Source organism: Delphinapterus leucas, chromosome 7, assembly GCF_059928025.1.
Source record: "Delphinapterus leucas isolate spDelLeu-1000000601 "Yukka" chromosome 7, BTC_Dleu_Yukka2, whole genome shotgun sequence".
Taxonomy (NCBI): Eukaryota; Metazoa; Chordata; class Mammalia; order Artiodactyla; family Monodontidae; genus Delphinapterus; species Delphinapterus leucas.
In genome coordinates, this window is record NC_143135.1 from 52,990,041 (window position 1) to 53,003,012 (window position 12,972).

At 47.6% G+C, this 12,972-nt stretch overlaps 1 protein-coding gene across 2 annotated transcripts in view; it reads left to right on the plus strand.

The window, feature by feature from the left end:
* DGAT2 (diacylglycerol O-acyltransferase 2) overlaps positions 1-6,278 on the plus strand; it is a 32,262-nt gene extending 25,984 nt beyond the window's left edge. Inside the window, exons 5-9 of one of the 2 annotated variants that reach the window (XM_089915323.1) lie at positions 429-596; positions 1,194-1,398; positions 1,985-2,159; positions 2,975-3,177; positions 4,905-6,278. In XM_089915323.1, the coding sequence (XP_089771449.1) occupies positions 429-596; positions 1,194-1,398; positions 1,985-2,159; positions 2,975-3,177; positions 4,905-5,059 (906 nt within the window). In that variant the 3' untranslated portion in view covers positions 5,060-6,278. The remainder of the gene's footprint in view (positions 1-428; positions 597-1,193; positions 1,399-1,984; positions 2,160-2,974; positions 3,178-4,904) is intronic. The other variant, XM_022593852.3, reaches the window with a different exon arrangement.
* The last annotated feature ends 6,694 nt before the right edge of the window (positions 6,279-12,972 follow it).

Sequence of the window (12,972 nt, forward strand, 5' to 3'; positions counted from 1 at the left end):
AGGACAAAAATAAGGTATTTATGGAAGCATTATTTCTGAGGGAAATTTTAGAAGCTTTTTAAAGGCCCGTCAGTCAGGGTTTGATTACAATTCTATTCCATGTAGCATAGCCATGAGAAGACATGTTACTGAGGGATTTTGATAAGGAAAAATAGCTATGATATGCTTGGGAGGTAATTATTTCAAAATCATATCAACCATATGACCTCAGTTTTGTGGTTTTTTAAAAAGAACATTTGTCTATTTGAGTAGAAAAAAAGCTCAACAGAGTCAGAGCGGTTTATCTGGTTGGCGGTATGACAGGTGCTTTGGATTTTCTCCCTACTTTCCCATATTTTTAAAATTCTCTGATTATTCATTAGTTTTCTAATCCTAAAAGAAAGTGATGTTTTTCTGAACAAGATGCCAATCCTCTCCATCCCTCTCAGCACCCTCCACCCCATCATGTTTCCTGTAATACTGGGTCGGTGCCTCTTGCTGCTCAGGGTTTAGGGAAACTTTGCACCATCCAACCCACCGTCCAAGCCGCCAGTCCCAGGGCGGGAAGCCAACCATTCTTTACAGCATCCAGGACAGCTTTGTTGATAGCACCGCAGGTGAGCGACTCCAGCTGTGCAGCTGACCTCCCCTGCCCGCCGTGTGGCTGGCACAAGGGCTGTGGCCTGTCCTTCTGCTCCCTGCATCAGAGCCTGAGCTGAGTCTGGCTGTCTGGAAGGAGGTTTCCATTCAGGCCAGCCGCACTGTCCCTTCTCTGGCCAAAGAAAGGGACTTGGACTTTATGCCAGTGGAAGCTGGACATCCCTCTTTATCTGAGAGTGACAGGAGTTGCGCTGGGGTTTTAGAGCAGTCACTCTGGCTGTGGTGAGGAGGATGGGCCCAGAGGGAGGGAATGCAGGAGGCTGGCAGAGTGCAATTAAGAGGACCTGGGAATGTGTTCGGCTGGAGAAATAAGGGGAATGAGGGAGAAAGTTTCCCACCCCCTTCCCAGGGACTCGAAGTCCAAATGGTGACTTGCAAGTACCCGGCACTGAGAACCCAGTGATGAGAGTCTGAGGTCGGAGGAGAGAGTCAGTCCAGTCCTTCAGGCCCAGGCTTCCAGGGGCCAGGGCACACCTAGTGCCTCCCCTACCTCTGGGTGTGCCCCAGTACTCCTCTCTTGGCCAGCTTCCTCTGACCTGAGGTCTTCCCTGCAGCTGGTGAAGACACACAACCTGCTGACCACCAGGAACTACATCTTCGGATACCACCCCCATGGCATCATGGGCCTGGGTGCCTTCTGCAACTTCAGCACGGAGGCCACAGAAGTGAGCAAGAAGTTCCCCGGCATAAGGCCCTACCTGGCCACGCTGGCCGGCAACTTCCGGATGCCAGTGCTGAGGGAGTACCTGATGTCTGGAGGTGAGAATCCACCTCTGCGTGTCCCTGCCTGAGCCACTCCATTGGCCAGGAAGCCAACCCACCGTGCCCTGGTGCCTGGTCCTGTGTTGGAGACGTGGTCTGCTGAGGCACAGTGGGTCAGGGCTGAGTGGGAGAGCTGTTCATACAATCTTCAGGGTTCAACTAGGATAACATCTTCCCTAGAAAGCCTTCTCTGACCCCTTTTCTGGGCATCCCCAGCCCCTGTGCTGCCCTTTGCACGACTTAATCATCGTCCATGACTCTCATTATCCACCCACCTTGATCCCCACCAGCCTGACTTACTGGGATTCCCTAGCACCTGGCACCAGCATGACACAGTTAGGACCTCAGGGAACGTTTGCCAAATGAATGCATTCCCTAAACAACCTTGTGTCATTGTCCCCACTTTACAGATAAGTAAGCTGAGGCTCAGAAAAAAGAATGGCTTACGTGGGGCCATACTTCCAAGTGGCTGGATTAGGTCTGGGACCCAGGTCCACGGCTCTGTCTATATTTGACCATATGCAGGGGGTAGGGAGTGCATCCACGGGCAGCCCTGACTGTGTGTCCCCCCTCCACTCCCCAGGCATCTGCCCTGTGAACCAGGACACCATAGACTACTTGCTTTCAAAGAATGGGAGCGGCAATGCCATCATCATCGTGGTGGGGGGCGCGGCCGAGTCCCTGAGCTCCATGCCCGGCAAGAACGCAGTCACCCTGCGCAATCGCAAAGGCTTTGTGAAACTGGCCCTGCGCCATGGGTGAGTGCCTCCCAGAACACGTGTGCACGCGCACGCACACACCTGTCAACAGTTCTGCGCAGCCCAGGGCAGCAGCTCCTTGCCTCCTGAAGGCGGAACCCAGACCCCAGGAAGGCAGAGAAGGGGGTTAGCTATCCTGTGGGGAAGGGGAGGTTGGAGCCCAGAGGTTCAGGCCAGGGTTGCCCAAGCTCAGGCTGGGCGGCCGAGTGGGCGAAGATGCAGCCTGGGTCTCCTGGGCCCTGGCAGGTGGGCTGAGAGGCCAGCCAAGCCCAGAGGCAGCACTGTGCCCCAGGGCCAGAGCGTGTCATGCAGCTAGGAGAGCGAAAGGCCAGGAAGGAGGGTGTTGTGGCCCGAAATATCAAGGAAGGCTTCTTGGAGGGATAACCCTGGGGACAGGCAGAGAGGAGCTAGGCAGCCTGGATCTCTCTGACCTTTTCTAGGGGTACATTCTGGATAGCCACCTGTTCAGCACATTTCACTGGACAAAGTGCATTTACTTCTATGGTCCCGTTTGATTCTCCTGCAAAATCCTGCAGGGATGCCATCCCCATTTTCCACTTGAGAAAACCGAGTGAGGCTATAGTGACCTGGTCAGGGCCACATTGTAAAGCCCTGACATGCTCCCCAGTCACTAACAGGGGCAGAGGGCCTGTCCCCATCTGGCAGTGAGGGGACATGTGGTTTGGGGTCCCCCAGGTGATTCTTGTACACCCCTGACGGAGGGGAGTTTGGCTGGCGTCTGGGGCCTCTAGGGCCGCCAGGAGGAACTGAAGCCAGTGATTGGGCTATGACAGACCCTGGCCTCTCCCTTCCAGAGCCGACCTGGTTCCCACCTACTCCTTCGGGGAGAATGAGGTGTACAAGCAGGTGATCTTTGAGGAGGGCTCCTGGGGCCGATGGGTCCAGAAAAAGTTCCAGAAGTACATTGGCTTCGCCCCGTGCATCTTCCATGGCCGAGGCCTCTTCTCCTCCGACACCTGGGGGCTGGTGCCCTACTCCAAGCCCATCACCACCGTGGGTGAGCCCCCCTTCCTCCAGACCCTGAACTCGGGTGCCACAGCTAGTTTAGTGGCAGAGTTAGGATTCAAATCCATCCCTGGCTCTGATGTCCATGCTCTGAACCATGAGGACGTGGACCTGTTTGGGTGCTGATGGGAATGATCGTTGCGGGAGGGGGATAGGGGATAGTTCCATTACCACGAGCTAAGCTGTGCTAGATGAGAAAACAGGACTCAGCAATTCTGTGTTTTCAGAGCCCAAGTCTATCAAGGAAGACCCCCTTACAGCAAAGACCAATAGGGGGTGTGAGGAGGACATGCAGGGTGCTCTGGAGGGTAATAATGGACCCCAGGGAGGAGGTGACTCTTTTTTTTTTTTTTTTTATAATTTTATTGTTTTACTTTTGGTTGTGTTGGGTCTTGGTTGCTGCGCACGGGCTTTCTCTAGTTGCAGCGAGCGGGGGCTACTCTTCGTTGTGGTGCACGGGCTTCTCATTATGGTGGCTTCTCTTGTTGTGGAGCATGGGCTATAGGCACACGGGCTTCAGTAGTTGTGGCACACGAGCTCAGTAGTAGTGGCGCACGGGCTTAGCTGCTCCGTGGCATGTGGGATCTTCCCGGACCAGGGCTCGAACCCGTGTCCCCTGCATTGGCAGGCGGATTCTTAACCACTGCACCACCGGGAAGTCCCCGTGACTCTTACACTATTAGCTGAATAGGAATTATCCTGAAAAAGAGGGGAGGAAGAGACTTTTTGTCAGAAACAATAGCCTAAATGAGGTTCCCGCAGCAAGACTGTATAGATTTTTGAGGAACAGATGCAAATCAATATGCCTGGAGCAGAAGCCTGTGAGAAGCGTAGCAAAAAAACTGGCTGCACTTCGCCCCCAGCTGTGTTGTTTTGCGTTCATATGAGACAATTTAGAGGATTCCAAAGAATTATCTATTGTAGGAGTATGTGTGTCTGTGTGCATCTGTTAATGGTTCACAACCTAGAGATCACATAAGAGCATGGAGGCCGCAAGCCATGGACTTCAGGGGCCAAAGCTCACATAGATACTTTGAGTTCTTATCAGGGCCAGATGTTTTGCTTTGTACTTTTTCCAGAGAGATCAACTTCCTGCATTTTAGGTCACACGATCCAGACTCACCCTTGACTCTTGTTACACACAAATCCCATACCAGGTCTGACGTCTGTGAGGCAGCAGGGACATTTCCATGCACAGGGTGGCTGGAGAGGGACGGGGTCTAGTGGACGGCGTGAAGGAGTTTGCTCCTCACCTTAAGAATGGAAAACTGGGGAGTTTCCTGGTGTCCTAGTGGTTAGGATTCTGGGTTTTCATTGCTGTGGCATAGCCCTATAAGGAAGGATCCCCATGTGATAGGTGAGGAAACTAAAGCGCAGAGAGGTGAAGTGATGTGCCCAGAGCAGGGCAAAAGCAAAGCCATTACCTGATCCCACACCTCTCAGAGGAGCTCCCAGCTGAGTACTGTGGGTACAGCTGGACTTGATCCTATCTGCTGTTTAGTGGCTATGCGGCCTTGGGCAGGTCCCTTCCCGTACCCCCTGGGCCCCAGTCTTCTCACCTGTAAAAGGGACAGCCTGCAATGGAGCACATTCAGCACAGTTCCTGACAGGCGGCTGGCAAGTAGCGCAGGGTCGCTACCATCAGCATTATGGTGGATGCCCAGGGAGCGTGGGCCGAATGGCACTGACTAACCAGAGGCCTCTGCCTCATCCCTGCAGTGGGTGAGCCCATCACTACCCCCAAGCTGGAGCACCCGACCCAGCAGGACATCGACCTGTACCACGCCATGTACGTGGAAGCCCTGGTGAAGCTCTTCGACCAGCACAAGACCAAGTTCGGCCTCCCGGAGACCGAGGTCCTGGAAGTGAACTGAGCCTGTCCGCGGGGGACAGCTTCTGGGAGGAACCAGCTGCAAATCGTTTTCTACCAAGTTCTCTAGTGCTTTTTGTTCTGTAAATGTGGAAGCGTCATGGGTGTCTGTGGGTTATTTAAAAGAAATTATAATAATTTTGTTAAACCATTACAATGTTAGGTCTTTTTTTAAGAAGGAAAAAGTGAATGTTTCAAGCTCTTTCACTTCCAATTTGTCCTGTTCTAGGTGGTGGCTGACCCATCTGGGCCTTTATGGTTTCTCAACCAACCCCTCTTCTCCCCTTCCCAAAATTACAGAGAAAACTCAGTCCTGGTTAACTGGGGAAGGAGGACAGCCATTAGTGACTCAGGCCAGTTAGATTATTTGCCCTTTGTCCCTGGGGGATGAGGGGCCAGAAGCTTCCTCTAATACAAACATCTCTACGGCCGGCTACCCCACGCTTGACTGCACGACCAGCTGCTTCTGCCAAGGGGAAGACTCAGTGGCAACAGGGGTCCCCATTTTCAAGAGCTCAGGGATAAACGTCTGGAATATTCAAGCTCAATTCTCCTTTCTGCCACCCGCCACGGCCCCGGTCTCTGAAATCTGAGCCTGGACTGGCCTCCAGAGAGAGGATGGAGGTGGCGGTGATCCCAGGCTGGGGAATGAAGCTGTCCGGTTTAATCATCTCTTGGATTATCAAGCCCCACCACGTTCTGGTTGGAGTGCTGGTTTTCCTCAGGGAGCTGATGACATGGACCCAGCACAGACCCTGCATTGGCCTAAATCACATACTTCTCAGTGGCCTAGGTTTGCTTAACCCACACCCTCAGTAGTGGATGTGGGCGAGGGGTCCCATTTCCTGTTCCCAGAGGGACCTGGCCTTCTGAGCAGCAGACTGGTCCAGAACAGAAGTTCCCCGAACCCAAACCTCATATATTTGTGCCTTTCTGAGAGGGGGCCAGGGAGGAAATCTAGTCCTTTGTGTATTCTGTTTTCTCTTGATGAGATCATTATACCATGTCAGACTTTTGTATATTCCTAAATGAATAAATGAAAATGAGTGTCCTCTATGAGTTATTGCAGGGGCCGCATCTGCATCTTGCTGCTGACACTTGGGGAGACCACCGCCCCCACAGGGCTGCCTGCTGAGCCCTCTCTCCCTTGCTTCTTTGGCCCACATGGCCCTATGTGGTGTATTAGTTATTAATTGCTGTGTAATAAATTACTCCACAACTTAGTGGCTGTTGGGACTTCCCTGGCAGTCCAGTGGTTAAGACTCTGCACTTCCAATGCAAGGGGCACGGGTTCCATCCCTGGTTGGGGAACTAAGATCCCACATGCCACTGCAGCGCAGCCAAAAATAAAAAAAGACAGAACTTAGTAGCTGCAAACAACAGTGTCCACTTTCTGAGGGTCAGTGATCAAGGTACAGCTTAGCTGGGCCCTCTGCTTCAGGGTCTCACACAAGGCTGCAATCAAGGTATCAGCCGGGCTGTGATCATCCCAAGGCTTGACAGGGGAGGATCCACTTCCAAGGTCATTCTTTTGGCTGTTGGCAGGATTCACCTCCTCACTGGCTTTGACCAGAGGCCACTCCCAGTTCCTTGCCACACGGGCCTTTCTGTAGAGTAGCTCACAGCGTGGCAGCTGGCTGCATCAGAGAGAGTAAGCAAGAAGAACCAGAGAGAGTGCAAACAGAAGCCACAGCCTTCTATAACCTAATCTTGGAAGTGACAACCTATCCCTTTTGCCATATTCTCTCCATTAGATGCAAGTCACTAGGTCCAGCTCACACTCTTGAGGATTACACACGGAGTGAACACCAGGAGGCAGGGCTCACTGGAGCCCCTTCACAGCTGCCTTCCACCTGTGGTAAAGGCTACTGTCCTGCTGTAAGGTCCTAGAATAGCTGAGCTAGAAAGGTCCATATGGATCACTCAACCATGTTCCTTGCCCCTGGCCTCAGTTATACCACAAAGAGGGAGGCCTGGCCCGCTGTCACTCTAGTGATTTCATACCACACCTGGATCTCACAACATGCCACCTCTCTCTGTTCTAATTCCATTCAGTTCAATGAGTACCAAGTACCTGGGGGAACCCTTCCCACCTGAGACTAAAGTGACTTTCCCACTTCCCACTACCTAATGCCTGTCTTTACCATTCACCTCAGGGACCATTCCTCTGGGCCAGAAGCTGTGAGCTGGCTGCGTGGGAGCAGAAACAAACATTGGAAACAGCTGAGGATATGCAGGGTGGTCAGAGCTGTGATGGAGAGGCCCCTAATCCAACCTGGGGTGCCTCATTGATCTGGGGCCCCAGCGTGAGCTGGGACTCAATGGGTGACTGGAAATTTGCCAGGAAGGAGCTGAAGGGCAGAGCAGCAAGTGCAAATTGGGGAGGCTGCTGAGTTGAACCACTGAGAGGTGGTGGTGGAGAGGTCTGCAGTGGGGCTTCCCATGGAAGGGCAGGGAGCTGGCTTCTGCAGAGTTTTTCGGTGGGGAGGAGGGCAGGGCAGAGAAGAGGTGCCCTGGAGGCCAACAGAGGCTAGATTCTGTAGCTCCAAGCAGGTCTTAGGCCTCAGGCCACAGAGCCCAGGTTAGAGGGAAGACATTTCCTTTAGGATGGAGGAAAGGCCTGTTTTCTGATGCATCTCGGCCCCATACCAGCCCCAGCCTGAGGCTAGCCATGACCCTCGTCATCTGGCTCCAGGCTAAACTAGGCCAACCCACAAACATAGGCCATTATTCTCAGCATTAATTTTGTGAAGATTGGATACCTACTGTGCATCAGGGAACTCCACCATCTCTGCCTAGGAACAGGAACAATAACCAGGCCCCAAATCTTGGAGGGACCACCCAGGGCAACGTAAGTTCGGCCCTCTGTATCCACGGGTTTTGCATCTGCAGGTGCATAGCGCCAACTGTACTACTCTATTTTATATGAGGGACTTGAGCATCCTCTCATTTTGTTATCCACTGGAGGGAGGGGAGTGGAGTAGGGGTGGGGGGCTCTGTAACCGATCCCCTGCAAATAGCAAGCGTGTCTAGCAGCCAGCTGTGCAGAGCAGAGGCATGCCTCGCTCTAAGCTGTGTGTGGTGAACTCTAGGTAAATGCTGTGAACATTGCCTTGGGTTGGGAGTTGTTACCTTGGGAGAGGGAACTGGAAACTCCTTTTCCAGAAGACCCTCTGCCTTTGGACGGTGGGAGTGCGGCTGCTGTCTCAGCCTGAAGGTCAGTTCCATGATTCTGCTTGTTGTGCCCAGATATGGCCACTAGGGGGCACTGAGGACAGGTCTGAGGCGAACGCTGCGCAGCTTCCTAAGCTTTCTTTTCACATTATGACGCTTATCTAGCTCCTACCCAGGGCTAGAAGCTAGAGATAAATAAAATCACAGACTCCCAAAAGCTGAGAGATAGACAGAAATGTAACATTCACCGTGAGCAATTCCTCCTAACCTGGGAAACTTGGCACAGAAAGGCCAACAGACTTGCCCCTAATTACTCAGCAAATCAACATTCACCGAATTCCTCCTCTTGACAGGGAACGAGGGGCTTCCAAATTGAATGTCCCCGGTTCTCAGGTGCTTGAAATGTAATAAGGGCGACAGAAACGTAAAGCACTCATCTTTTAAAAAACTTTGCCTCCTTTTATATTCCCTGTCTGGTTCTAGATGTCACTACTGCCCACCATCAGCACAACCAGCCTCCAGTCGTGGTGGGCTCTTCGCTCCTCCCCCTTCCCTGCCCCCCACTCCCATAGCTGCTTGCTGATGCTGATGCTGACATTTTTGTCTCTCAAATCATTCCCTCCTTTCTCATCCCTGATAACATATACGGATGAGTGTGGGATCCAGCCTGTGACGTTGCCCTTACCAGCTGCGTTATCATGTCACTTAACCTTTCCGAACCTCAGCTTCCTCATCTGTAAATGGGAATAATCGATATTCCTGAGTAAATGAGATAATAGGTATATAAAGATATGATATAAAAATAAAATGTATTCATCCAGCTCTCCCAACAGGAAATCATAGCTGTGATCATCATTATCACCCCTGACTGGGTCTCCCGACCTATTAAATTGAGCTCCCTGTTTCCAGGCCTCTCTCCAGCTTGCTGTTCCTGCAGCAAAGTGGCCAGTCTTCCTTATTCTTTTTTTAAATAAAACTTTATTGAGATATAATTCATGTATCATAAAGCCCATCCTTTTAAAGTATGTACTACAGTCAACTAATCTATGACAAAGGAGGCAAGGATATACAATGGAGAAAAGACAGTCTCGTCAATAAGTGGTGCTGGGAAAACTGGACGGCTACGTGTAAAAGAACGAAATTAGAACAGTCCCTAACACCACACACAAAAATTAACTCAAAATGGATTAAAGACCTAAATGTAAGACCGGACACTATAAAACTCTTAGAGGAGAACATGGGAAGAACACCCTTTGACATAAATCACAGCAAGATCCTTTTTGACCCACCTCCCAGAGTAATGGAAATAAAAACCAAAATAAACAAATGGGACCTAATGAAACTTAAAAGCTTTTGCACAGGAAACTATAAACAAGACGAAAGGACAGCCCTCAGAATGGGAGAAAATATTTGCAAATCAATCAGTGGACAAAATCTCCAAAATATATAAACAGCTCATGCAGCTCAATATTAAAAAAACAAACAACTCAATCAAAAAACGGGCAGAAGACCTAAATAGTCATCTCTCCAAAGAAGACAAACAGATGGCCAAGAAGCACATGAAAAGCTGCTCAACATCACTAATCATTAGAGGAATGCAAATCAAAACTACAATGAGGTATCACCTCACACCGGTTAGAATGGGCATCATCAGAAAATCTACAAACAACAAATGCTGGAGAGGGTGTGGAGAAAAGGGAACCCTCTGTTGGTGGGAATGTAAATTGATACAGCCACTATGGGGAACAGTATGGAAGTTCCTCAAAAAACTAAAAATAGAACTACCATACAACCCAGCAATACCACTACTAGGCATATACCCCGAGAAAACCATAATTCAAAAAGAGTCATGTACCACAATGTTCATTGCAGCTCTATTTACAATAGCCAGGACATGGAAGCAACCTAAATGTCCATCGACAGACAAATGGATAAAGAAGTTGTGGTACATATATACAATGGAATATTACTCAGTCATAAAAAGAAATGAAATTGGGCCATTTGTAGAGACGTGGATGGACCTAGAGCCTGTTATACAGAGTGATGTAAGTCAGAGAGAGAAAAACAAATATATATTAACGCGTATATGTGGAATCTAGAAAAATGGTACAGATGAACCGGTTTGCAAGGCAGAAATAGAGACACAGATGCAGAGAACAAATGTATGGACACCAAGGGGGAAGTGGGGTGGTGGTGGTGGTGGTGGGATGAATTGGGAGATTGTGATTGACATGTATACACTAATATGTATAAAATAAATAACTAATAAGAACCTGCTGTATAAAGAAATAAATAAAATTCAAGAAAAAAAGGAATAAATTTGAAAAAAAATGAAGTATATAATTCAGCGGGTTTTAGTATATTTGCAAAGTTGTGCATCAATCACCACTCTCTAATTCCAGAACAATTTCATCACCACCAAAAGTAATCCCATACCAGTTAGCAGTTATTCCTTATTACCCTTCCCATCAGGCCCTGGCTAAAAACTAATCACTAACCTACTGTCTGTCTATATGAATTTTCCTGTTTTGGACATTTTCTACAAGTGGAATTATACAATAGGTGGCCTTCTGTGTCTGGCTTCTTAGATTTAGCATAAAGTTTTCGAGGTGTATCTGTGATGTAGCATGTTTCATGAATCATGTACCATTTGTCCTTTGGAGCATGAAAGTTTTAAATTTTGGTGTAATCAAATTTATCTAGGTTTTTTGTTTTTTGTTTTTGTAGTGTGTGCTTTCATATCTAAGAAGCCACAGCCTAATCCAAGGTCACAAAGATTTACTCCTATGTTTTCTTCTAAACGTTTTAGAGTTCTTAGCTTCTACATTTAGATCTCTGGACTATTTTTTTAATAAAGTTATTTATTTTATTTTTGGCTGTGTTGGGTCTTTGCTGCTGCGCACGGACTTTCTCTAGTTGCAGTGAGCGGGGGCTACTCTTCGTTGCGGTGCACAGGCTTCTCGGCTTCTCATTAGGGTGGCTTCTCTTTGTTTCGGAGCACAGGCTCTACGCATGCGGCTTCAGTAGTTGTGGCACCCGGGCTCAGTAATTGTGGCTTGAGGGCTTATTTGCTCCACGGAATGTGGGATCTCCCGGACCAGGGCTTGAACCCGTGTCCCCTGCACTGACAGGATGATTCTTAACCACTGCGCCACCAGGGAAGCCCATCTGGACTACTTTGAGTTAATTTTTGTGTATGGTTGAGGTAGGGTCCCACTTCATTCTTTTGCATTTCCATTCTTTTGGATATCCAGTTATCCCAGCACCGTTTGTTGAAAAGACCATTCTTTCCTCATAAAATTGTCTTGGCACTTTTGTCCAAAATCAATTGATCATAAATGTAAGGGTTTATTTCTGGATTCTCAGTTCTATTCCGCTCATCTCTATTTCTATACTTACTTTAGTAGCACACTGTCTTGATTAGCTTTGTGATAAATTTTGAAATCGGGAAATGTGAGTCCCAACACTGTTCTCTTTTAGATTGTCTTGGTTATTCTGTGTCCCTTGCATTTCCATATGAATTTTAGGATTGTCTTGTTAATGTTTGCAAAAAAGGCAGCCAGGGTTTTGATAGACGTTGCATTTGAAGCGACAGATCAATTTGGTGAATGTTGCCATTTTAACAATACTAAGTGTTCTGGATGTTTTCCCATTCATTTAGGTTTTCTTTAACTTCCTTTAATGGTGTTTGTAGTTTTCCGTATACAAGTCTTGCACTTCTGTTAAATTTATTCTTAAGCATTTTATGTTTTTGTTGCTATTGTTAATGGAATAGTTTCCTAATTTTGTTTCAGATTGCCACGTTAGTGTATACAATTGTTTTTTGCATATTGATCACGTATCTTGCAACTTTATGGAACTTGTTTGTGTCAAATGCTTTTTCTGCATCTGCTGAGATGATCATATGGTTTCTGTCCTTTATTCTATTAATATGGTGTATTACATTAATGGATTTGTGTATGCTAAACCAATCTTGCATTCTTGGTAAAAAAAATTTATATGTTTGGATTTAGTTCACTAGTATTTGATTCACTAGTATATTGTTGAAGATCTTTATGTCTATATTTATAATGAATAAGGGATATTGGTTTGTAGTTTCCTTGTCTTTGCCTGATTTTGGTATCAGGGTAATGCTGGCCACATAGAATGATTTGGGACGTCTTTTCTTCTGTTCTTGGAAGAGTTGTGAAGGACTGATGTTAATTTTTCTTTAAATATTTGGTAGAATTCACCCCTGAAGCCCTTTGGGCCTAGGCTTTTCTTTGTGGAAAGTTTTTGATTACTAATTTAAACTCTCCTTGTTATAGATCTCTTTAGATTTTCTTTTTGTTCTTGAATCAGTTTTGGTAGTTTGTGTGTTTCTAGGAATTTGTCCATTTCATTTGATAATCTAATCTGTTGTTATACAATTGTTCATAAGCTTCCCTTCCAATCCTTTTTATTTCTGAAAGGCTGGTAGTGATGTCCTTGCTTTCAGTCCTGATTTTAGTAATTTGAGGCTTCTCTCTTTTTTTTCTTGATCAGTCTAGCTAAAGATTTGTCAATTTAATTGATCTTTTCAAAGAGCCATCTGGTTACACTGATTTTCTCTGTTCTTTTTCTATTTTTTATGTCATTTATTTGTGCTTTAGTGTAAACGTATTTAGCGTATTTTCCTCTAGTATTTCCTCTGAGTTAGTTTGCTTTTCTTTTTCCAGTGTCTTAAGGTGGAAGTTTAGTTTATTAATTTGAGATTTTTTTTCT